The 27,437-nt window shown below is 45.5% G+C and overlaps 1 protein-coding gene and 1 non-coding gene across 2 annotated transcripts; one reads left to right on the forward strand and one right to left on the reverse strand.

Moving 5' to 3' along the window:
• Positions 1 to 21,849: 21,849 nt before the first annotated feature.
• On the reverse strand, positions 21,850 to 21,949 carry LOC125549651. The gene has a single exon (XR_007301426.1). It is a non-coding gene; the product is annotated as a small nucleolar RNA Z103 (small nucleolar RNA).
• A 1,555-nt stretch (positions 21,950 to 23,504) lies between these two features.
• LOC125547627 (probable ubiquitin-conjugating enzyme E2 23) lies at positions 23,505 to 27,260 on the forward strand. Its single transcript, XM_048711447.1, has 5 exons — positions 23,505 to 24,482; positions 24,528 to 25,220; positions 25,295 to 25,420; positions 25,583 to 25,969; positions 26,475 to 27,260. The coding sequence occupies exons 1-5, from the start codon at positions 23,505 to 23,507 to the stop codon at positions 27,042 to 27,044; spliced, it is 2,754 nt and encodes a 917-aa protein (XP_048567404.1). The 3' UTR covers positions 27,045 to 27,260.
• Positions 27,261 to 27,437: the final 177 nt, after the last annotated feature.

The following is a 27,437-nucleotide window of genomic DNA, read 5'->3' on the forward strand; positions in this document are numbered from 1 at the left end:
CATCGTCCCGTTCTTCTTCACACTCCTCCGGCTCTCCGGCGCTGCTCGGCGTCAAGGCCGAGCCCGCGGCGGAGACGCCGCTCGGCCGGCGCGCCCCCTCGTCGGCTCCTCCGCGCTTCGTCAAGCCAAAGACGGAGCCGGGGCTGGCGTCGGTGAAGACGGAGCCGGGGCTGGCGCCGGTGAAGACGGAGCCGGGGCTGGCGCTGGTGAAGGCCTAGTTCGCCGACGACGGCGACGCCGCCCTCGAATGGGCGCGCCAGGACTCCATTGCGATGGAGAAGGCGCGCCGCGAGAAGGAGAAGGAGCGCCAGCGCGCCGCCCTACACCGCTTCGAGGAGCGCCGACGCGGCCGCGAGGAAGGCGGGGTCGTCGTCTTATGCGACAGCAGCGATGACGACGACGCGCCGCCGCCTGTTCGCCATGGCGACGCCGGGCAGGGGTCCAGCAGGGGCGCCCGCGTCAAGGAGGAGAAGGCCGGCGGCGACGGCGGCGGCGACGACTTCAGCCGCTTTCTTTTTTTAGATTAGGTTAATGTAATGTTTGGACGAATTTCGTCGAAATTTGCCATGTTTGGCCGAAATTTAACTAGTTTTTATTATAACTTCGCCGAACGTTCTTTTTTTTGTTTTTTAATACGCGCCTGGGGGCGGCCCTGGGGGCCGACAGCTGGGGACCGACTCGCCCCCAGGGCCATTTTTTGCGCCGGCTCACCCCAGGCGGCGCTTTTAGACGCCCCCTGGGGGCCAACGGCTGGAGATGCCCTAACTTCCCTGCATTATCCGAAAGTAGAATGCCTTTCCATCCATTTCTAATTGTTTCCATCAGGTCTCTTTCTATACGTACTCCATCTACATATATGCATGGTTTTCATTCTCATATGACACGTATATGCATATGGATTAATCACAAGTATAAACTTTTCCTATTCCTTTTCTGGCATAGTCTTTCCTGAGTACCCCAACAAACGGAAAGTAGGCCACCACATCCGTTGATATCGCTTGGGAACAGATGCTATCCATGCATGCAAACATGCAAATTTGTCGCATTATTAAGAAGGAGAATGCGACCCATGCATGCATGCCATTAACAAACTGAGTTAATCAAGGAGCATGTTATTAACAAACTTAGTTAATCAAGGCGTTCTCAAGGCCGGCTAATGATTGGCGCATGCACTGGTTGAGTATATTAATTGCATGAACACTGGAGCACATAGCAGTGTCAATCAGAGGAGTACTACAACTGTTTTTTTAGTGGAAGTACTACAACTACAAGTGGTAGGTTTCCTGTTTCTCCACTTCGAGGGACCGGGCCCACCAGCCAGCAGCCCGAACCCACGTACGCCGGGCGGCCCACCACTTTGACGACATTTTGGCTACTCGTTTCGTTTCTGTCGCAATAATCCAGATCTTTTGTATGTAAACTTTGTCCAATACCTTAATATGTGCCAATTTTACAAGCAAATCCAAAAACAAAATTTATTTAGTGCAAACGATCTGCAGCCCGAAGCGGTCGATGAGAGTACAGAAAAAATCATTACGAAAATTCTAGGAATTGATATTTCGAGTGCAACGCTTGATAAATCACGACCTTGTAATTTCTACATGACAAACATATAGGGATACGTTGTACAAACATTTTAAAACGCTATGGTTACATGCCCACAACATAGCAGACTTGTCCAGAGTGAGTTAATGATCATTATGGTGACGGGATGTCAACTTAGGCCAAGATTTGGGGGGTGATCTCACATCGACCGCTTTGGGCTGCCAACACTAGCACGCGATGTGTGGCAATTCTTTGTCAAGCCATTCGATTGATCGAGAGTAATGATCTCACTGATAGAAAAATGGCATGTTGTCCCGGTTTGTAAGGGTCTTTAGTCCCGGTTCCTGAACCGGGACTAAAGGGTCGGTACTAATGCCCTGACCCTTTAGTCCTGGTTCAAACCAGAACCGGGACTAAAGGCCCTCCACGTGGCCGGTCCACCTTTAGTCCACTAAAGGAAATTTTTTGATTTTTTTTTGAAATTTTTTTATTTTCAAATTTCTGAATTATTTTAACCTCTAATCTCTAATCACCCCTCATCACTGCTCAATTTAATCTCTAATCACCCCTCATCATTCCAAATCATTTAACTTCCCGGACGGTCACCTATCCTCCCACTCCCCCAGCCTGAGCACGCTTAACTTCCGGGTTCTATTCTCCCTCGTTTCCAAGTCTGCACTCGTTGTTTTCCTCACAATAGTAAGATGTCAATCCTATTAACCCTCAGGAGTTTAGCTTGAGCATGAAGTCACACATTTCACTGTTTGAGTTTAAAACTATTGTTCTAAAAAACAATAATTTTTTAGTAACACTAATATTTCTTGAATAAGTAGTTTGACCATTGTTTGACCACAGTTTGACCATAGTTTGACCAGATTTGACCAAAATTCAAAAAACTAAAATAATTATTTAATAACACTAATATTCTTGAATAATTATTTAGTAACACTAATGCTTCTTGAATAAGTAGTTTGACCATATTTGACCAGATTTAATGAAAATTTAAAAAAACTGAAATTTGAGCATAACTTTTTTTCCTTTTGGAATTTGAAGATTCTACAAATTTGCAAACAGGCCATAGGCCGTCTCCATCGGATGTAACTTTTCGAGTAGATGATTTTTCATATAAAAAACTTTTTAATCCGAGTTCGTATGCAAAAGTTATGCCCATTTTACAAATTCCAGAGAGATTTTGTAAATAAAGTCGAAATTCATATTTATAAATTTTCCCAACAACTAGACCACATATCACATGGGAAACTTATTTTATTTTATTTTTTTGACATTTCCATCATTTTGTTTTGTTTTTTCTAAAACTGAAAAGGCGGTCCGGGGGGAGTTTGAAAATGGGACCTTTAGTACCGGTTCGTGCCATGAATCGGTACTAATGCCTCAAAGCTCATTAGTCCCGGTTGGTGGCACCAACCGGAACTAAAGGTCTAACCTTTAGTACCGGTTGGTGCCACCAACCGGGACTAATGGGCATCGCACCCTTTAGTCCCGGTTCGTGGCACGAACCGGAACTAAAGGTCTAACCTTTAGTACCGGTTGGTGCCACCAACCGGGACTAATGGGCATCGCACCCTTTAGTCCCGGTTCGTGGCACGAACCGGAACTAAAGGTCTAACCTTTAGTACCGGTTGGTGCCACCAACCGGGACTAATGGGCATCGCACCCTTTAGTCCCGGTTCGTGGCACGAACCGGGACTAAAGGACCCAGGTGAACCGGGACTAATGCCTTAGCCGCACGAACCGGGATAAATGCACCCATTGGTCCCGGTTCTGGACTGAACCGGGACTAATGGGCTTACCCGGCCTGGACCAAAGCCCCCTTTTCTACTAGTGTCTGCATGTCATGCTGGATGCGAGACGACTAGTAAGGGGCGCGAGAAGAGGGGCAACACTACAACTAAATGCAGAAGAGGTGCCATTGTAGACAAAATAAACTCACACAAGCCGGATTCGAGTGGGATCCATTTGGTGTTGCCATAGCTAGGACCGCATGCGGAGCTAGTCATCCATGGTGGGCGACTGGAGGGCCACCTTGCTCCCGGCCGGAGTGTTGACGATAAACATCATACAGGATTAGTTGCTCACACTTGAGGGTTGGGATGGGGGTGTCCATGGCGGTGTGTGGTTTCATGGTGATTTGTTGGCTTGCTTAGCAGAGGACGGGGAAGAGAGCCAATTGACGCATATGGCTACCACAATTTGGTTGCTGAAGAAGGAAATATGCCCTAGAGACAATAATAAAGTTGTTATTTATATTTCCTTATATCATGATAAATGTTTATTATTCATGCTAGAATTGTATTAACCGGAAACTTAGTACATGTGTGGATACATAGACAAACAGAGTGTCACTAGTATGCCTCTACTTAACTAGCTCGTTAATCAAAGATGGTTAAGTTTCCTAGCCATGGACAGAGAGTTGTCATTTGATGAACGGGATCACATCATTAGAGAATGATGTGATTGACTTGACCCATCCGTTAGCTTAGCACTATGATCGTTTAGTTTATTGCTATTGCTTTCTCCATAACTTATACATGTTCCTATGACTATGAGATTATGCAACTTTCGAATACCGGAGGAACACTTAGTGTGCTATCAAACGTCACAACGTAACTGGGTGACTATAAAGATGCTCTGCAGGTGTCTCCGATGGTGTTTGTTGAGTTGGCATAGATCGAGATTAGGATTTGTCACTCCGTGTATCGGAGAGGTATCTGTGTGCCCTCTCGGTAATGCACATCACTATAAGCCTTGCAAACTATATAACTAATGAGTTAGTTACGGGATGTTGCATTACGGAACGAGTAAAAAGACCTGCCAGTAACGAGATTGAACTAGGTATTAAGATACCGATGATCGAATCTCGGGCAAGTAACATACCGATGACAAAGGGAATAACGTATGTTGTTATGCGGTTTGACCGATAAAGATCTTGGTAGAATATGTAGGAACCAATATGAGCATCCAGGTTTCGCTATTGGTTATTGACCGTAGATGAGTCTCGGTCATGTCTACATAGTTCTTGAACCCGTAGGGTCTGCACGCTTAATGTTCGGTGACGATCGGTAGTATGAGTTTATGTGTTTTGATGTACCGAAGGTAGTTCGGAGTCCCGGATATGTTCACGGACATGACAAGGAGTCTCGGAATGGTCGAGACATAAAGATCGATATATTGGAAGCCTATGTTTGGACATCGAAATGGTTCCGGGTGAGTTCGGGCATATACCGGAGTACCAGGAGGTTACCGGAACCCCTCGGGAAGTATATGGGCCTTATTGGGCCATAGTAGGAGAGAGGATAAGGGAGCCTAGGAGGGGTCGCCCCCCGCCAAGCCCAATCCGAATTGGGTGGGGTGGGGGGGGGGGGGTCGGCCCCCCCTTTCCTTCGCCCTCTCTCTCCCTTCCTTTCTCTCCTAATCCAACTAGGGAAGGGGGGGCAAATCCTACTCCCGGTGGGAGTAGGACTCCTCTTGGGCGCGCCATAGAGGGGTCGGCCCTCCCCCTCCTCCACTCCTTTATATACGGGGAAGGGGGGCACCCCATAGACACACAAGTTGATTGTTTAGCCGTGTGCGGTGCCCCCCTTCATAGATTTCCACCTCGGTCATATCGTTGTAGTGCTTAGGCGAAGCCCTGCGCCGGTAGCTTCATCATCACCGTCATCACGCAGTCGTGCTGACGAAACTATCCCTCGACACACAGCTGGATCTAGAGTTCGCGGGACGTCACCGAGCTGAACGTGTGCCCAGATCGCGGAGGTGCCGTACCTTCGGTACTAGGATCAGTCGGATCGTGAAGACGTACGACTACCTCAACCACGTTGTCATAATGTTTCCGCTTACGGTCTACGAGGGTACGTGGACAACACTCTTCCCTTCTCGTTGATATGCATCACCTAGATGGATCTTGCTTGTGCGTAGGAATTTTTTTGAAATTACTGCGTTCCCCAACAGCTGACGATCGGCTAGGTAGGCTGAAGTGACGATGTTTTTTTTTCATGATATAGGTGAAAGCCTAGGTTAGCCACGTTATATGCCAGCATTGACGATGCCCTAGGACGTCGTTACTTCCCTCAGAGACATCATTATGGAGCTCCTTCACATCCCTCGTCAACATAGTCCGGGTCTCGAGTGAAACCACAAGTTTTTGCCTAGGTTGTAGCGTGGCGGCGTTCCCATTACTTGCTCCTAGGGACGGTGCCTTACCTTGTAGTTTCACCACTGTCCAGGTGGGCATGTGTCCTCGGGGAGGTGAAGGAGTTCCTCGACCACACCTCAAATAGAAGTTAAGACATCCAAGGACACCGTGCTCATCAGCATCGACCCAACATGGTCGAATCATGCCCAACCATCCATTGAAGCCACAATAGGCATGCGTCATAGGAAGATTGTCGTCGCCAACAACCATCACCACAATAAAATGGGCCCAACCAACATACACATACCATTGCCCACGCAACGCCAACATGTCGCACACACCATGGAGGGCCGATAACTTCGCCCTACAGAGCTGATGCTGCCAAATATTTCGGAGTTGCCATATCAGTGTACGTAGGGTATCCACATCCTGAGGTCACCGACCTAGCTTCTACCGTTCACTCGATCCACCCGATGTCCCCACCTCCAGGACACCATGAAATCCCAACCCCTTGCATGATCAAGGCCACACGGCCTCCAGTCGGCATGAGCAGTGGTGTCGCAACACTAGAGACAAGTGATGGAGCCCACATGCTACACATCCACGACACCCGGAGGCGTAGGGCGCCAGACGGGCCATTGTTGACTCCCCTTCCTCTGCCCCAGACGTGATCGCATCACCGCGAGGTCGATCGCGCCGCTTTGCACCACCCGACCAACGCCGCACACCGTCCCCAAGCATGCTGCTCTTCCATCACCATCTCCGGGGTCGCCGCTTCAGTATCCAGTCTCCGCCACGCGAGAATGGTCGGAAGACCCCCTCCCCCTTTGAGGGACTGGGACTACCACCTTCACGATAGTGGCAGTGAGATGGGATGTCAGGGAAGGGCGGTGCAAGCTATGGTTTCTCCCATGAGTTGTGGAAACAAGTGACACATGGGTCGGCAGATCATGTCTCTTTTTGTACTTAGTACTCCCTCCGTTCGAAAATATTTGTCATCAAAATGGATAAAAAGAGATGTATCTAGAAGTAAAATAAGTCTAGATACATCTCCTTTTATTAATTCTGATGACAAGTATTTCCGGTCGGAGGAAGTATATGCATGGTTTTCATTTTTAGGACACGTAACATGTACATGACATACATGATACGTGCATGCCCACTTATAGAACTCGCATTGTTCCTATTTGGATCTATTCCTTCCTCAGTGCCTCAACAAAAGAAAAGTAAGCCATCACATCTGTTCTGTTGATACTTGGATGCGGTTCATGCATACAAATATGTCACATCATTAAAGAAGTGGGGATCAACTTGGATACGATCCATGCATGCATGCCATTAAGAAACTAATTTAACAGTGATCACGTCTGTCACCGTCAGGTAGGCTAACGGAGGAAGCAAACGGCGTAGAACCAAGGAGAGGGAGCGGGCAGCGGACACGAGTTGTGGCCTGCGCTGCACCTTTTGGGTTCCCATCGCCCGTACGTAGGTGCAGGAAAAGCCCCATTCGTTTCCTTCTCCCACCCCCTGCAAGCAAGGCTGCAACAGTAGTTGTGCTTTCTTTCCCGCATGCCCAGCATCCATGGCAGGAGTTGCCGTTTTGTTTCTTGCCATGGCTACGACAACTTTCATCTACATTTAGTCTTCGTTGGATTTGATCAACTATCCGTCCTAGTACGTGCAAGGAAGCCCAATTCTTTTTCTTCTCCCACCCCTGCAAGGCTGAAAGTAGTTGTGCTTTCCCGTTTGCCCAGCAGCCAGTACCGTTCGTGGCATGAGCTGCCGTTTCGTTTCTTGGATCTGCCCTCTCCCATGGCTACGACTACTTTCATCTACTTTGGGTCTTCGTTGGATATGGTGAACTATCCTTCTTGGTTCCCTCTTTTCTTTCTTTTTTTTCGCGGGGTTCTTCTTCTATTTATTGCATGCCTTTTTGGTTTCGTCTATTTGCTTTTTTTATTACATTTTTCTTTTGACGTGCCAATGAGTCTTTTGGAAAGGAGCCCACGTAACCCTTCGCTCCTACCCATGTGCGAACTCCCATCTAGGGTTTTCTTGCCTCTCGCCGGCGCCGCCAGTCCGCCTCATCTTCTATGGTTCTTGGATCATGGAGGCATGGTGGATCACGGCCCTTGCTAGCGGGAGGGCTCCGTTTTTATATGCTTTTCTGAGTTCTGTTAGGGTTTGTGCCATGCTCAAGAAGATGAGCTGGCGGCGGCTTCATGAAGATGGAATAAGGTCCTCCCCGGCCAACCCCCGTCCCGGTGATGTTTCAAGCATCGTCGGAAGCCGTGTGGAGATTTATCTCCGACAGATCTCGTGGGATCCGGTCGGCATTTGTCTTCGGTGGATCCGACTGGATCCGGTCTTCGTTCGTCTACATTTCTGTGTCTGCAGGTTGGATCCTTTCGGTCTATGCTTCTCTTCATTGGTGGCGGTTGCTGTTCTGGTGCGCTGGTCCTATGGGGCCTTAGCACGACGACTTCCCGACTGTCTACAGCTACAACAATGTTTGCCCGGCTCCAACGAGGGAGGGGCGATGATGGTGGCGCGCCTTCGGCTCGCTCCAGTGCTTATAGTCGTCGTTAGGTGGTCTATGGACCTGGATTTAAATTTTACTTCTAGTGTTCTTTGTACTACCTGGACAGTTGATGAATAGATGGAAAGTTTTCTCGTAAAAAAAGGAAAGGGCTACTAAATATTCCTACACAAATAATTATACTCATACTACTCCCAAGACCATCTACAGCCGGACTTGGCAATCCGACCCCTCAAACGCCCGCAGACGCACCCGACTCCCTCAATAAATGCATTCCATATTCGGATACCTCAAATTAGAAACTCAAATCCATATTATTACATGCAAAGTGAATCTTAATCTAAGTGGAGCTCGGCCGGCTCCGCCGTGGCCATGTCCGGCGGCTGGCTACGCTCCTCAGAATGTTGGTCCGGTCGCCGGCAAGGTAGAGTAGGGCATGGGAAATGAGCCGGCTCACGGGACTCAAGGCGTTGCCGTCTCCCATGGCCTACTCTTCCTTGTCGGAGCCCGAAACCCGAACGGTGCCGGTGGACATCAGATCGATGACGGATCCGTCCTGAGATGAGCCGCGGACTTCCACCACAACTCGATTGCCCGGACTGATGCACCATACAGGGCGCCGGAGAATGCGACTCCACCTCGCCGACGTCCATCGCCGCGAGGGCTGCCACTGTCTCCCGCGCCCGGTGCCTTGCACGGCGGGCACACCGTGCCATGTCCTCGTCGGACGAGGCCCATGGTGCGTCCCCATGCTCCGTGCGCCACCGGAGGGGTTGCGGGTCCGCCAGGGCATTCGGACACCAGACGGACCGCACGGCCACCGGCGAGGCAGCTATGGTTGGCCTAGTGTCGGATCCATGCGCCATTTGGGCGGACGCAATGGATTCTTGATGGAAGGAGTCTGAGCGCTGCCTCGCACGAGCCTCCTCCCGGGAGCGGCGGAGCGCATGCCGGACGGCTATCTCCTCCTTGGGGCAGCGTGGGATGAGCTCAGGGTCGATGGATCTGAAGGTGAAAGACTCGGATCCACTGCCCGTGACGGTCGGAAGGAGTCGGAGACGAGCTTGGGTGGCGAAGGGGAGGGGACTGAAGTGGCTAGGGTTTAGTCCGGCTAACGGATGGGGGAGGGGGAGGGGGTTTTATGTGGGGTCGGGTGGGCCAGCGTGTCCGGGGCCGACGTGGCGGCCGCGCCCAGGGGCCCCCATATCCGCCCCATAATTGGGTTGGATATGGGAGGTGTCGGTCAGTCCGCGCGTTTGAGGGCCGTTTGAGGGGGGCGTCTTGAATGGTCAGCCCGCCCGGGCATATGAGGCGGTTTGAGATGTTCGGCTGTAGATGCTCTGAGAGCTGCTTTGATTCGTAGGGAGCTTTATAAGAATATGATCCATGATTTTTCTTCCTATGGGTGTTGTTTCATTTATAGAATGAAATCCTTAGGAATGGTTCCATCCGACCGGCAAGGAGACTGCCCAATGGGAGGAGTGGCGAAGTTTAGAGCCGTTGGTTCGACGTGGTCCACGGTGACGGTTGGGTACTTGTCCTGCATGGTGTGCCAGCGAAGCAGGGCGACGGATTTGAGCACCATAGTGGGCGTATGTAGTTTGTATTGAAATCTCTAAAAAGACTTATATTTAGGAACGGAGGAAGTACTTATTTCACTTTCATGCTGCTTGGCAGAGGCATGCGTATCACGTGTGAGGAATAAAGGTGATTAAAATCGACTAACATCAGTATCACTAGTTGATGGGTATTTATACAAGTTTCAATTGCTGTTGAGAGTGATAGTGGTTGCTACAGTACCAAACAAAACCTAAACTCCTATTGGCATTTGCAAATGTTAATGTCGCTTTGCTAATTACAGTGAACCTTCATGTTCTAAAACTATCCCCAACAACACCAAACACCACCAACTTTCAAATTATTCCCGTGCCTAACAAGGATTCAGGTTCAAAAAAGAATACGGTGTATCCCATATTGCGTGCGTGAAGGTGGTAAATTACTTGGAATGTACATACAAGTAAACCCAGAAATAAAACCGTTGACAGCAAATCCAGTCGATTTTAGTGTGTTCGACTAAAATTTCCCGCGGCCATATTGTTTTCCGAATCCACCTAACACAGAAGGAGGGCGGACAATAATGTGTTACACGACGCATTTTCTTACATGAACTATAACACATGCCTTACATTGAAGAAAGATTTTCTTCCATGAACTATAACACATGCCGTACATTGAAGAAAGATGTGTTCTGCTAGGTCCTAGAGGAGACTCTCAAGAAGGGAGGATGACACAATTTCTTTTTCTTTTTCTATCTCAGCAATAAGCCTAGAACACAACCATACTCCACACTGTTCATGACCTTTCATAGAAAATTTATGAGGCAACCCAATACAAGGGAAGACACTGTATACATGACTAGCCTTTTCACAGATGGTCTCTGCATGATGGTGTCAAAGATGCTTGATTTCTTTGAATTGTTGAAAGAATCCAGTAGCTGTTTCCTCCTTTTATTTTCTTGTCGATGTTTCCTTAACGCTTCCCTGAGAGGCATTTTGTACAAGTGCGTATGGGTAGTCAGCCTGGTTCCGCCTAAATCATGCGCAAAGTAGAATAGCCCAGCCTGCAAGCGGCGCTCTTTGTATCTTTGAATGCTATGCCTGATAGATTGCATTGAGCTTTCGATGGCGAGGCGATGCTCTTCGTAAACTTCCCACGTAAGCATGCCATCTCTCACGAGTTCATCGTAGACCTTGAGCGCTGATCTAAAAAAGATGCGTTTGTACGATTCACGGTACAACGATGTGGTCCTGAGAATAAGGTGCCGGTTGACCATTGGGAAGGTACCGTTCTCCTCCCTTCGGCAAAGTCTAAAACTTTTTTTTGGCATCTTGAATTTTTTCTTTCCATGACTTTTGCTGCACAATATAAAACGAGACTCTTAATTAGCCTTGATGCTCAAAATATAGCGAAGGACGGGACTACCAAGATTTATTCGTGAAATTCATGCATGCTCCTCGGAAAAATATATTCATGTCAACCCATGTAAAAAGCTGAGGATCATACCTGACGTCTCCGCTGCTAGTCTCCTTCATCAATCCAGCCATAAGAGCAGATGCTCGAGAACGATCGATGTGTTTGCCGCCTGCCGATATACGTACTCAGCTGGGTCCTTGGCGAGGTTTTTATATACAACAAAAGCAAGGCTGATTGTGGTTATAAATAGAAGTCCAACCCGAACTCGTACCCGTCAAAGCTACCAGCCGTACAGATGGAGGAGTCCTTACCTGATTAGGCACATGAGGAGACGCAGAAAATAGTAAGTATTCCTTCGATGCGCCGTCGGACCAGCATAGATCCACCGACATTTCCTTTATGCGTATAATCTGCTCGGTCTCACAAAAAAAAACCTGCTTGGTTTAGGGCATCTCAAAATCTATATCTATACCTACTAATAAAAGAAAGAAATAGGTATTCTTAGTCCGTTTTGCAATTTTATAGAAAAACCCCTAATGTTTCTAACATTAAACCCGCAATACATATCAAATGTTTTTAAAAATACTCATATCTACTAAACCGTAGCTCCAAATTTAACATGTTATATATGGAACTAGATTAGAAAAATATGTAGAATTTGAATATGATGTTATTTTACCTGTTAACAATTAAAAAAATACTATTTAGGCAGCAATGTTAATCAATAATGCATTATCCGTCTTTTTTCCATACCGGTACTGATTCAGATTGGGGATGAACACCTCAGCAAAATCAGGATTAGACATGAAATTGAAGATAAATTTGCTAGGGACACCCAATAAATAAGGACATGCATGACAAGAAATAAAAAAAGGACCCAATAAAAATGAGATGTCCGCTATAAAAGAAATAAAAGAGAAAATGCAGAGAAGATTTGATAAAGATGAGAAGAAGAAAAAAGAGGACATGCATGAAGAAAAGTAAAACAAGAGGCATGCATGACAAAAATAAAATAAAATACAAGTTTGATAAGATATACATAGTGATGAAACAGGTACCAATACCTATGACATGTATGGCAAGAAAATAGCGGCGCAAATACCTGCGTCCACAGAAGACCATACAAAAATGTTCTTTTCTAGATAAAAAAGTCATTTTTATAATTAAAAATCATGTATCTTTTTAATAACTCTTCATTTATTTAAGAAATATGCATGGGAAAAAAGTGTTCAAGAGTTACCCTAAGTTGGTGATTCTTAAACTGAAAACTGCCATTGATGCACACATGTCTCCTTAGTGTGCTAACGTGTCATCGTTTGTTTTTGTCCTTTTTTTTACTCTCGCGTAACAACACCCCATTCCGAACATGACATGAATAAATGCATAATCACTTACCCGTTTCTTTGTTTGGATTAAATCTACATGCAAGCCGTGTTCAAATAGAACACCTGTAGAATATTAAACTAGCTTTATAGGTTAAGACCATCTTTGTTTGGGCCGTAGCTACAAATTCACAGATTACATACTATTTTTTTCTAAATTAAGAGCCACTACAAGAAATATGTCAACTTATGACCTTCTGTCAGTGGCCCTCGAAGAATTGGTCATAAATTTATGACCATTTTAGACCAATTGGTCAAAAGCTGTTCAGAGGGCTCCAAACCCTAAACCATTGCGACCATTTTGGTCAGAAAAGTCGTAATTTCCTTACACGAAATGGTCACAAAGCAAACAGTGCTAGTCCGCTGCCTTATTTCTAGTTGTTAATGACCAATATAGATGGTCATAGCCTTGTAGATTGTGGTGGGTTGTGATGACTAGGCGCCATCTCATCAGTTTTGCCTATGTGTCATGTTCATGTGGCAGTTTTTGCCCTAGGTTGTGAAGCAACCTATATTTCTATCATTCCCAAAATTCCCAAAAAAATCTCATAAATTCTTTGGGGCATATCTTCATCAAATATGTAAAAATCCTTCCTTGCCTAGTTCAAAACTAATTCAACAATATTCATTTTCCTATTCTGTTCACAACAACACTTTATGAAGGAAGTGCTATTTATATATTCTTGATTGCCCTCGGAATTTTTGGGCATTCTTTCCTATCCAAATCATTACCGCATGACAAAATTCAGCTCCATTTTCCTAGCAAATCTTCCTCGGCAAATTTTCAAAGTTTTTGTCCACCTAGAAGCATTGTGAAGGAAGTACCTTTTTTATATCTCTAAATTACATGAAATTTATACAGTTCCTTCATATGCCCAAATTATCACCCTCCTCCAAATTGTAGCTCAGTCAAATCATCTATGTGAGCCCAGGTTCAGTTTATATTTTATGGCCAAATTGGCACGTTGCAAAGCAAGTGTTATATAGACCCCTCCTATTACCCTGAAACTTTTCGGGCACTCTTCTATACCCAAATGATTGCCACATGATAATATTCAGCTCAATTTTCCTAGTAAATCTTTCTCGGGAAATTTCCAAAGTTTCTACGTCAAGAGAAGCTTTGTGAAGTAAGTACTAGCTAGGCTTACCCAAATGATCTGAAAATTTACCAGCGCATGACCATACCTAAGTAACTTACCTACACCACTTTTGAGCTCATTTCATTCATCCAATCTCTCTCACTAGTTTTCCCAAATTTTTGCCCATAGAAGAGCATTGTGAAGGAAGTACTACTTTCGCATGTCCAAATGGTATCAATTTTCTACAATGCTTTCCTATGCCCAAATAACCATCCTCCACAAAATTTCCGCTCACTCCACTCATTATTTTGAGCCCAGCTTCAACATTCATATTTTTGTCCAACGTGGTACTTTGGAAAGCAAGTACCACCTAGGATCCTCCTTTTGAGCTAAAAATTTGTGAAGACATTCTCCTTAGTAGATGATCATCCTCAGCCAAAACTCACGCCCATTGGCCATGTGCATTTCCCGTACCGCTAATCAAACACTTGGCTGCTAATTCATGTTTGAGCATCGATCGGTCTCCTCGTGAGAATCTTATGTTGTAATCTTCTTCCTAGAACCAACCTGGGGAGTGCCCAACCCACTAGACATGCCTAGGCCGCCCAGAACACATGGCAACATTACGGTCACGCGGTGACCACGTGACGGGCATGCGAGTTTACGCGCTCTAGAGTCGAGGCCCTCGGCCACCGCCCAAACCTCGACGTATCGCCACCAAACTATGTATTTATGATTAAATAGGTCCTTATGTAACTAGAAATGATTTTTGGAAAAAATAAATAGCAAACTATGAGGCAGCTGCAGTTCAAATTTGACCCGCTTCCAACTGAATCGGTGGAAATTTGTATTTTTCACGAGAGGTGGATCAAAACATTTTACACCCAACCATTTTGTCAATTGTGCATTAAATATGGCCTAGTATTTTATAAAAATGATTTGGTCCAATTTTGCAACAATTATTTGGTAGTTCCTTCACAAAAAAACCTCCTTTCGGGCACTCGAAAAATGGAAAATGGTTTTTTCGTCCAACGAAAATGAAAACTTCCTTAGGCAACATTGTTTGCCATTCCAATATGCATCCTTGTGCACAATATGAGATCATTTGAACAAACTATGCCATGAATGTGGCCATAAGATTGATCATTTGGCTTGAAAGCCATGAATCTTCACACTTGATAGCTCATTTCTGAGAACACTTTTTTAAAATAATTAATTTATTACAATTTTATTATTTTTCCTGGAAACTTGTTCACATATAATGACACAATGCGAAGGTTTTCCAATTTTTGATTTTTTTTTGAATTTTTTATGCCCGTTTCAAAATGTGGTCAAAACGGCGGGTTTGACCGTTCCTAGCTAGTGGTTGAATATTGGAATTTTTTTGGTGTTTCTCTGATTAAATAGATACTTATGTACCTAGAAATGATTTTTGGAAAAAATAAATAGCAAACTATGAGGCAGCTGCAGTTCAAATTTGACCCGCTTCCAGCTGAATCGGCGAGAATTTATCTTTTTCACCAGAGGTGGATCTAAACTTTTGACACCCAACCATTTTGTCATTTGTGCATTAAATATGTCATAGTATTTTATAAAAATGATTTGGTACAATTTGCAACAAATATATGGTAGGTCCTTCACAAAAAAACCTCATTTCGGGCACTCGAAAAATGGAAAATGAATTTTCCGTGCAAAGAAAATGAAAACTTCCTTAGGCAACATTGTTTGGAATTCCAATATGCACCCTTGTGCACAATATGAGATCATTTGAACGAACTATGCCATGAATGTGGCCATAAGATTGATCATTTGGCTTGAAAGCCACTAATCTCCATACGTGATAGCTCGTTTCTAAGAACGCTTTTTTAAAATAATTGTCGTATTACAAGTTTGTTATTTTTCCTGGGAAATTGGCCACATATAATGACACAATGCGAAGGTTTCCAAATTTTTTGATTTTTTTGAATTTTTTATGCCCGTTTCAAAATGCGGTCAAAACGGCGGGAATGACTGTTCCTAGCTAGTTGTTGAATCTTGGAATTTTTTTGGTGTTTCTCTGATTAAATAGATACTTATGTACCTAGAAATGATTTTTTGAAAAATAAAAGAGCAATCTACGAGGTAGTTACAGTTCAAATTTGACCCGCTTCCACCTGAATCGGCGGAAATTTGTCTTTTTCACGAGAGGTGGATCAAAACTTTTGACACCCAAACATTTTATCAATTGTGCATTAAATATGTCCTAGTATTTTATAAAAATGATTTGGTACAATTTTGCAACAAATATATGGTAGGTCCTTCACAAAAAACCTCATTTCGGGCACTCGAAAAATGGAAAATGAATTTTCCGTGCAAAGACAATGAAAATTTCCTTAGGAAACATTGTTTGCCATTCCAATATGCACCCTTGTGCACAATATGAGATCATTTGAACAAACTATGCCATGAATGTGGCCATAAGATTGATCATTTGGCTTGAAAGCCATGCATCTTCACGCATGATAGCTCATTTCTGAGAACACATTTTAAAAATAATTGCCGTATTACAAGTTTATTATTTTTTCTGGAAATTTGATCACATATAATGACACAATGTGAAGGTTTTCCAATTTTCTGATTTTTTTGAATTTTTTATGCCCGTTTCAAAATGCGGTCAAAACGGCGGGCTTGACCGTTCCTAGCTAGTCCTTGAATCTTGGTTTTTTTATGTTTCTCTGATTAAATAGATAATTTCGTACCTAGAAATGATTTTTAGAAAAAATAAATAGCAAACTATGAGGCAGCCATAGTTCAAATTTGACTCGCTTCCTGCTGAATCGGCGAGAATTTGTCTTTTTCACCAGAGGTGGATCAAAACTTTTGACACCCAACCATTTGGTCAATTGTGAATTAAATATGGCCTAGTATTTTATAAAATTGATTTGGTCCAATTTTGCAACAAATATATGGTAGGTCCTTCACAAAAAAACTCATTTCGGGCACTCGGAAAATGGAAATTGAATTTTCTGTGCATAGAAAATGAAAACTCCCTTTGTCAATGTTGTTTGACAATCTAAGATGTAAACTTGTGCAAAATATGACATCGTTAAACAAATATTTTATATGTCTTTCACCAAAAAACTCATTTTGAGCATTGAAAAATGGAATGAAAAATTTGTATGTAATCAATCATGACCAATTTATATGGTCAAAAGATCTTCAAATTATTTGGTGCGCTCTGATTGGTCCATAGGTATATCACGCGGATCATGCGTCAACCACCGTTGGATGCTTCTGGATCCAATGGCAGCCCGCGCCCCCTTACCCTCTCACCCAAACCTTAACTTCTGAATCCCCACCTCTCCCCCGATCCACTCTCCCCTCTCGTCCCACAGCCGCCACCTCCCAACCCTCTCGCTCCTTCTCAATCTCTCGATCCCCAACCACCCTGCCGCCGCCGCCACCATCCTCCTTCCTCTCCCCCAACCCCGGCCGCCGTCAACCCCTCACCTTCCCTTCTCTCCCACGGCTGCGGTCGGATCCGTGCTCCCCCCTCGCTCATGACCTAGACCTAGCCGCATGGCACGGCCATGGCCATGGCGGCGGCCAGATCCATCCCCTCCCCTGCTCCATTCCCTCGACGCCCGGTGGTCATCCCCCATTAGGCCACCCGCAGCAGCTCACCCGTCCCTCCTCCTCCTCCCCGACGCCGATGCGCTCGTTCCCCGCCTTCCCCCGCCTGAACCGCCTCCTCCTCCCCGCCGATCCTTCGCTTCCCCGTGGCCCTAGGCCAGCATCGACGGTGCTCCCTCCCAGATCCGGCAGCGCCGTCGTCGAGGTCAAGGGCTTCTTTGACCCGGTCCTTGACGGAGGGCAGGCTCGAGCGTCGGGAGATGACCTACGCGTGCTTCTACGCGGCCCAGATCGAGCAAGGCAGTGGTACGCATCCCTGCTCCTCCCCTTCTCTTCTCCTGCATCTCGCCCCCTCCCCCTCCCTAAATCTGATGCATGCGCCCATTTTCTTGCATGTTCGTGAAGAGACTCGATCTGGTTTTGTGAAGGAAGGGGCCGGCCATGGAGAAGATCCCGCGGGCATCAGATCATCCATGGCGGCCTAGGAGGAGCACCACCGGTTCAGTTTCGTCACTTGCTCCACCGGTTCAGGTGAGTCCCTCCACTTCTCCTCATTTGGATAATCCCAAATCTCTGCTCTCTTACTCACCTCGTCCGTTCTCCCTCCCAGATCCGTCGTCACTCGAGCACCAGGATGTCGGGTTGACTACTATCGACGCCAACGGCCGCCGCCGGCCTCGTCATCGACGACCACACCAACTGGCGTTGCCTCTCCCATTCCATGCCTGTTTAGTAGCTCTGTGTGGTCATGTTTACAGTTGCATGCATATGTTAACTGGTATTAGATAAATTTTAAGAGACAATGTCATTTGGTACTCAAGGTTGCCTAAAATTACTCTGCCATTGTTAACTGAATGAACAGAAACAATACTACATGAGTTCCACTGGTTAGCTAGCTGTTACACAACTCTGCTCTATGTCATGAATTTGGATGAAGAAAATTTGGTTGCTGGCCTAAAAATTAACTGGTCTGTAATTTGGTTGCTGCCTAAAGACGTTAAGATTGCTGTGTGGTGGGGGTTTCGTGTGCTTTTTCTGTTTTGAGGCGAATGGTGATGTAGTTAAAATGTTGGGATTCTTAAGGCAGGCCTCCAGTTCTGCGTACATTTGTGCTTGAGTTGGAACCAACACTTGCTCATAATATAAACACAACTGTGTGCACAGTTTAGCTAATTATACTAGGGGTGATTAAGAGTGCACTGCACTGGAATGGATTATTGGCTGTGATACTTTTTTTTATTAATCTACAAACGCATGTACAGTGCATTGTTGCTAGTTTGCTTAGATATGTTCTGTTCTCATCTTGGATGAGCAGTGTTTTCTGGGCCAATATATGTACCGGTTTATGTTCTTCTGCACTTGAAACATCAACATGTATTTTTCCTTGTTTTCTGGAATAATTGGTAAACTTCATATTATGCAAACCTGTTGCATTTCGCACAATCAAAGCTTGTTACTACATCAGTTGCTTTCTCCAAGTGTCTTGGTCTTGGATTTTATCTCGATATGCACAACACTCCTATATTTTTGGATAATGTTCTGGATAATGAAGTGAGTTACCCTCCAATTTGGACGACCCATTTAGTTGAAACTAGTTTCTGCACCATATGCTATCTAGCTGTTGGGTGCTAATTCTAGTTACTTTATATGAAGCAACAGTTATCTTGCAGCCATCTAATATGCAATTCTAATAATATTTCATATCCTGATTTTTAAGTTGTATATGTCATTCATGCATGAATTCCTTTCTTATGTACCAGCTCCCTAATCATGTTTTTTGTTTTTCGGGTTGCTATCTTGGGATAGAATCCCTTCTCCTGTCTCGTTGTGATTCCTGCCTTTCATTTGATTTGTTTTGCTTTTTGTGCAGGTTGCTTAGATCTGATTTGGACGAGTTGTTGCTGCTCCCGCAGGTGGATGACGAGGCCTCATGGCTGCTCCCTACTCCTCCAACCACATGACTTGGTGTGGTGAGCTCATGTCATGTCATCTCATCTCATCTCACGTGCACAACAAACTTTGGATTGTTCTGGACATGTCTTGGTTCATTATTTGAAAATTTGATTGCTATGGTGTTGTTTGAGGCTGGCTTGAGCAGAGGAAAAGCTGTTCCTTTTTTTGATGATCATGGTGATACTGCTGTCATGTTGCTTCTTGTAGTGAGTAGTATACACATGGACCTGATAAAATGGTCCTTGATATGATGGAATTAGTAGCATTTGTGTGGGTTTACACTGTTGTGCCTAAACTACTATGGTTGCCAAGCCAGCATCCATTGCATCAATCCTCATGAATTAGTGGACAATGTACACATAAACTCTATGGAACAATAATGGTAGTGATCCAGCACAATAGTTTACTTAATTCCTTTGCTGATGTTTAAACTGATAATTATGATGCATTGGTCCATATGGCCTTGTTTTTTAATGCATATATATGATTTAGTTGACAGGCCTTGATCTCAACCTCTGAAGTTTAACAAACTGGTCTATATTACTGAGGATGTATAATGTAGAAGTATAGAAACCATAAATTCAAGCTTCTGCTGTAGCATGCTCAATATATACTGTTCGAGAATAGTGTGTTCTACAAAAGGTTGAAACAGCATGGTCTCGGTCATTTGTAGGAAGTAGAAACACTAAGGCTGACATCTTTTGGACCTCACTGTTTTATTTGTTTTTTCTAATTTAATTTTGTGGATAGTAAATTCGCAATTGTAAGCCCTTTGTAAAAAAATGCATTTTACGTTTCCATGCCCTGGAGTGATGAAGCATGTGTCTCTGATATTCTGCATGACTGAAAGGCTGATATCTTGTATAAATTTGGCTTTTGCAGGTAATCCTTTTCCCTGCCACGTTCAGCTGCATCACTCTGATGCCCATGAAGGGTGATAGGAACCATCTTCCTGCCGCCATGAAGGGCCACTTGAAGCTGTCAAAAGACACCTGTAGAGTTTGTTATACTGTGATCGCATTTGTATGTGTTGATGTAATAGATTGTTGCTTCTTGTTGATGTAACAGATTGTTGCTTCTTGTTGATGTAACAGATTGATCACATTTGTATATTAGAATCGGCTTGTTACACTTGTTTTCTGTCTATTTTGATTTAAATACTGGTTGTTTAATTATTGGCATATTGAAATATGAGGAACATGGTCATGACAACAAAGTTCCACAAACCAGAATCAGACATTTGGGACCCGCTTATCAGAACCTGACAATTGGGACCCATTTGAAAAAGGAAAAAAAGGAACACAACCCAGAAATAAAAAGGCCGAACTATAGGGCCTGGCCCGTGTAGCTTACCCAAATTGCAAGAAAAAAACAATAAATGGGCTCGGCCCATGTAGAAAATCAAATTGGACCGGGCTGAATCTTGTGCCACGTCAGATTGCCACGCTGGATGCCTACGTGGCCTGGGGAGGTTGCTAGTGACCAAAACGCCACAGTAGACGTATTTTGGTTATAAACGTCTACGACCATTCCAGAAGAAAGGTCGCTATAGTCAGTTTACGACGGCCAGCTTTTGACCTTATGTTTTTGGTCACAAAAAGGTCACAAATAAAAATTTGTGACCATTCAGTGACCAATAGTGGTGGTCACAAGTTGACATATTTCTTGTAGTGAGCGTGTAGTATTTGTTTTCTCCCGTTGCAACGCACGGGCCTTTTTGCTAGTAAATCATCAAACAAATGCCACCAAATATCCGCGAACACATTCAAACATGGGTTCAAACGTATTCATGGACAGCCGGCCGGGTATAGGCCATCCAATGGTGATCATCAGATGTCTCAGTCAAATCCGTTCAGTTTCTGAGTACTGAAAACAAAATGAGATAAAAAAAGGTGGATTCAATCTTCTGCCAAAGTGTGGCGATTCCATTATTTGGATGTTCACCAAGGATGGATCGTACTCTGCTTCCTCGGCTTACAAGGCGCAGTTTGAGGGCCTAACTACGTCGGCAATGGTCCTATCGGTGTGGAAGGTGTGGGCTCCTCCATGGTGCAAATTTTTTGCCTAGCTTGTTCTTCAAGATAGAATCTAGACATCGGATCGCCTTGCTCGGCATGGGTGGCCCAACTGCCGGCTATGCCCTCTTTGCAAGAAAAGTCCAGAGACGGCAGCACTTACTTTTCCAATGTCATTTCACCCTTCGTGTGTGGAACGATATTCTTCACTGGCTAGGCATGAGTCAGATTCATACTACTGCTTGGCCAGCGAGGGGCTCGGTGTTGGAATGGTGGAATGGAAACGTATATCTTCGTTCCGAATCCCCCAAGGCGCTTGCCTCACTCATGATGCTAATCTTCTGGGAAATTTGGGCGGAGCGCAATGCTAGAGTTTTTCACAACACGGCCGCACCTACGACGGTCGTCATATCATTAGTAAGATAAAAGAGGAATTTTCGCTTTCGGCGTTGGCGGGCGCCAAGCATTTAAATATTGTAATGCCACAAGAGTAGATTTTATTTCTAGCCACTTCGTGGCCTGTCTAAACCTTCTTTTTAATGAATGAAATGGCAAATCTTTTGCCTTGTTTCAAAAAAAGGTGGCGAAGATAATAAAGATGGATCGATTTTTTTCACTTGGAATCCTCTGACAAAGGATTACATTTGAGCACAGTATAATTATAGTCGATCAGCTGGGGAAAGGATCCTCACTTCCGTCGGTCACTTTTTCTTTTAACAGTACGATCAACTTCCAACAACCATCAAGTGCGCACTGTTCTTCTTTTCTTTTTTCTTCCTCCGCCCTGATGTTTTCTCCTACCCCGTAGAAATGAATGGGCTTGACCCATTAACAATTTCTGAAATCTCAAAGTGGCTCATGTATAAAATAGCAAGTGGTGATTCTAAAGTTTAATACCACCCTGAAAGTTGAGGAAGTGAGAGACCTCTTTATATAGTTGGTTCTCTACACCATACTTATTGAGGTGTGAAGGAGATCGCATGCGTGCACGCTCGCCTCTCCATTTTATTTTTTGATGTCTTAGCAGAAAAGTTAATTATTTCTTGTTCGGTAAGTATACGAGTTAGAATCCAAGTCGGTTTGAGATCATGATCGCGACACAATACCGCCTCTGGTCCTCTTATATGTACTGCTACCGGGCCGCAGCCAAAGATACATCGAAAACACCTAGTGTTTTGCCTCATCTTGCAACTTGCCCCGTCACCATAGTCTACTCTATCCCGAACACCGGCGTGCGGGAGAGAAGGTGTCCGAATTCGTTCTTGCATACTTACATCAGGTGAGCATGAATTAGGTTTCTTGGGAAGCGCTCTGCGCGACTACCCAAGTTTGTCATCATGGGTCCTCTTCCGTCCAAGTCGGGCGGTGCTACTTATCATCGTCGTCAGCAATAGATCGTCGCCAACATTGTCACCAACAACGCCGATCCCGCAGCAACTAATGAACCGTACGTCCATCATGATATGTTCATGTGTCTACCTATAGTTGTTGTTACATTCCAATGTTGTTGTGCATGTTTTTTCTATTCATCTAGTATGCTAGATTGTTGCATGCTATTTTCTATTAGAGTCATAAAGTACTTACTGGAATTAATCATGAATTTGTTCATCTATAACTGACAAGGACTAAACAACCGTAATCTATAAAATACTAATCGGAACAGAGGCATTGGGATTCTCCTCCCCACCACCGCTCACCGGAGCGGAAGGCAGAGGGAAGGCGAATTCATAAGGTCACCGGTAAAGTCTGGAATGAGAGTTTGCTTTGACCGCCTAAGGTCTAGGGAAGAAACTATTAAGATGGGTTCTGCATCTCCGGAAAGAGTGTACTTCCTTCTCTCCATCTACATTGCCATGGGACGGCGCTGCACGATGCATGAGGCGGTGGGAATTTTTGATCGGGGGACGAGGAGACAAACGCTTCCGAGACGCCTATGATCTGTCCTTTTTTAAAAAGAAAAAAGAATGTGCTGCTTTTGTATAAGGAACAAAAATCTCATCCGTATAAGGCTGGAACTCAGGAGCCGTAGTGTGCGATCTATCTGTTGGAATTAATTAAGCAGGCCGTGGTACTTTTGTCCGTGTAGTATTATAGGAATTCTAATCCAATCCGTACGTGGCATAACATATACCGCACGACCGTGCGTTTCCAGCCGGACGAGATCTAGCAAGCCTCCGGCCGGCGAGATCAGTCGACACCAGGTTCTGGCCGGAAAGCAATCGGCACGTACTCTCGCCGGAAAAGTCGGTTACGATGGTCGTCCCCGCGGCGGCATCTCCCAATCTTTACTTGCTCGACCTCGTGAAATCGGGCCGCATGCTCATCGACCGTGGCCTCGTTCTCGCGGACGGCGAGGTGGACAACATCTATCTCCCAGTCGACACGTTCAAGCTCTTGCGCATCGATGACAGTGTTGTGTACAAGAATGTCGGTGACATCAAGGTGGTCGACAGGAGCCACCTGTACCCCGGACAGGTGGTCGGGTCGGCATCTGACATGGGCGGCCAGATCGGCGTTGTCACCGGTGTCAACACCGTGCTCAACCTGGCCAAGCTCGACAACAACGGCGTGCCGACCAAGGTCATCAGGGGGGTGTCCCCGTCTAGCCTGCGGCGCGTCAGGAGTCTCAACCTTGGCGACTTTGTCGTGTCCGGGCCGTGGCTCGGCCGTGTCGTCGAGGTGTCGATCGACGTCGATGTGTTGTTTGATGACGGAGCCATCTGCAGGATCACCGATGCGGAGTCCACGAACCTGGCCAGAGTGCGTGAAATCGGCACCATGGCGACCTTGCATCGCCACCAGATGAATAGTCAATTCCACCAGGGGCAGCATGTCACCTTGACAGGCGCTTGTTCACTCTTCAAGGATGCTCGCTGGCTTAATGGCTACTGGCATCCCTACCGACAAGTAGGCACCATTATGAAGGTGGAGACGTCCGGCGTCCTTGTCTACTGGGTTGCATCCAGACATTGTGGCACCGACAAGGGGCTAGTAGAGGCATCCGCTCCTCCAGCCTACCAGAACCCAGATGATCTTACGTTCTTCTGCGCCTCGTACAATTGCTGCTGGGGGCTTGCTGACCGTTGTTTTTTTCTAGAAACAAGTTCCACCAAAGAGGATGCAGCTTGTGCTCCTGATCAACACGGTGATGATGATGATGAGGTGGTGGAGGAGGACGAGGACGAGGACGAGGAAGAGGAATACAATGCGTGCTCACAAGACAACCAAGAGGTGTGTGAAGCATCAACCTCTCATGTGGGACCACCCACCAAGCAGAAGGATGAGAGGTTTTATCGGAAGCAGCTAAGGAAGGTCGTCTTTGAGGGCCATAGACGGGCGCAACGACCACAAGTCATGAGACATGTGGAGGTGGAGTTTCCTATGGTCGTCGCCGACACCTGCACCACCGTCGATGTGTTGTGGCAGGACGGCACACGGCAACATGGCAGACGTTCAGCGACTGTCGTCCCCTTTGGGATCTGGAATGAGCAAGAGTTCTTCCCGGGACAACATGTTGTCGCCAACATTCTCCCTATTAGTGCTGCCGTTGATAGTACTGGTGACCATGATGATGTGATAACTACTAGTGTCAACAATGACATTGTTGCGTCTGGAACTGGACCAACAGAGCGTGTGGGCATCGTCAAGAGCCTGCAATACAAGGACCAGACGGTTTGTGTATCATGGTTCAAGACGTCAGGGCACCCAGATGAGGCTAGGGAGGTCGAATGCGACCAAACCATCAGTGCTTACGACTTAAAATTGGACTCTAACCACTCTGCTTACTATGGTGATATTGTCATTCGTATCCTACCATCGGGATCAACAAATGACGCTGAAAGTGCACCCTTGTTATCGGGAAACAAGAAGAAAAATGCCGTTCCTGCCGATCTTTCATGGGTTGGGCGGGTAGTTGAACTTCCTAATGGGCACATCCAAGTCAAGTGGGGTGATGGTAGCATGTCAACGGTACGTGGATAGTTTCTAGTACCTTTCTTAGATCTACAGACTCAACTTTGTTGATTTGTTTGGGCGTGCTGCAGGTATCGCCCCATGAGATCGTTGCCGTCAAGGACAAGCACTACATGGAGCTATGGCTTGAAATGGGCGACTGGGTAGAGGACGATGGCATCGATGATGCACCCGAAGAACCGGTTGCTGCCAACATGGTATTTATCTATCTTTCTAAACATTGTCCACTTCGACAAATAATGAGGTGGGGACTATTTTGGTTTCTCCTGGTAGGCACCAAAGTACTATATACTATGATAAATGATTATATGGATGGATACACCTCAATTGATGTGGTTATATGTGTTATCTTATTTTAGGAAATTGATCTTCAGAATCTAGATAATGATGTCGAAAGCGTTAGCCCGGCAATGTCAAGGACAAGCCTTTTAGGTTTTCCATTCCGGTCTTTGCTCCAATTCACCAGTGACGTGGTAGCTCGAGGTAAAGGATACCTGATGAACTGGCGGCCCTCGTCGTTGTCACCAAGCTCAGAGTTACCCGCGCCCGCAAATGATGATAGTATCGGTGGTGCTGCTGCAATGGGGATCAACGATGCTGCTGTAGATTTGACTTGTCACGGTTTTGCTGGGGGGACGAAGGCTGCATATGCTACCTGTTGCTGCGATGAATCGTCATGCTTTCCACATTTCAATGTACTGCAGATGAGCCCTCTGGATCACCACTACCTTGACACTACGGACCAGGTAATTATATATGTTAGAAAATGATGAAGAACGGAGGTAATTAAGGTTAGAGTAAGGGATGTTTACATGCACAATATGGTTTGTCTAACGGTGGAATCGATCTTATGGCATTCATTTTTTAATGCAAAACTAAACTCCATAACTTAAAATAAGTAAATGACCACACAACATATTACAAGTCATTATTAAACAAATTTTACTAAATGTAGAACTTTAATCTATACTCTTTTCTTTCAAAGGAAATGCAGGGCGCTAGTTGTGGGAAGAGTTGGGCCAAAACAGTGCAAAAGGAATGGAAAATTATGGAGAACGACTTACCAGGTATGTGAATGCACCTGAAAATACACGGTCCATGTGCATGGTTACAAATGAATAGCCAACCATTTAATGTGCAGAAACCATCTACGTGCGAGCGTTTGAGGACCGCATGGATCTGCTTCGGGTGGTGATGGTGGGCGCAAGCGGGACGCCATATCATCACGGCCTCTTCTTCTTTGATATGCAGCTACCTCCGTCGTACCCGGATGCCCCACCGCAAGTGTACTACCACTCCTTTGGCCTACGCCTCAATCCCAACCTCTACGAGTCTGGTACAGTGTGTCTCAGCCTGCTGAACACATTCGGTGGCGAGGGCACTGAGGTTTGGTCGTCAGCAACATCAAGCCTCCTCCAAGTCGTTGTCTCCATCCAGGGCCTCGTCCTCAATGACCAACCATACTACAACGAGGCCGGCTATGAGACACTGGTCGGCAAACCGGAGGGCCGCCGCAATGCGCTGCCCTACAATGAGAATGCTTACCTACTAACCCTCCGGACCATGCAGCACCTTTTACGTCGGCCACCTCGGGGATTTGAGGAATTCGTCAAGGAACACTTCCGCCGTCGGGGAAAATTTGTGCTTAGGACATGCAATGTATGGCTTCAGGGAAATGTTGTCGACGATGCCCATGCCATTGAAGCGACTAGGAAGCGACCGTGCTCGGCTGGGTTAAGGCTTGCACTCACAAACATGATGCCAAGCCTCGTGGCAGCCTTCACCGAGATCGGCGCCGTGGGGTGTGAAGAGTTCCAGTAGCTGCAAATCAAGTTGCCATGTGCTCTCAGCACCACTCACTAGACAGAGGAGTGTTTGATGGTGGGAGCTTTGCTGCACATGGGGGGCAGGTTAGTTCAAAAGAGGGGTCCGTGGATATAGGATTTTTGGTGATGGTGGTGGTCTTGTAATCAGTCACATTTTTGTTCTACAACAATTACATACTCCTTTTTGCTTTATTTTCTCGATTAAAAAGGAGTTCAGCAAGAGAGGTATCATTGTGGACTACGTCATTTATCTATCAACATATATAAAGGCTGGGTGTATATTTATCATTGTGATGCATTAATACAATATTTATCTATCAACATATTTTGTGTATATTTATCATCTATATATTGCCAAGCATGGTCATGCTTTAAGAACGTGCAAGAT

The sequence above is a fragment of the Triticum urartu genome, chromosome 3 (assembly GCF_003073215.2).
Source record: "Triticum urartu cultivar G1812 chromosome 3, Tu2.1, whole genome shotgun sequence".
Taxonomy (NCBI): Eukaryota; Viridiplantae; Streptophyta; class Magnoliopsida; order Poales; family Poaceae; genus Triticum; species Triticum urartu.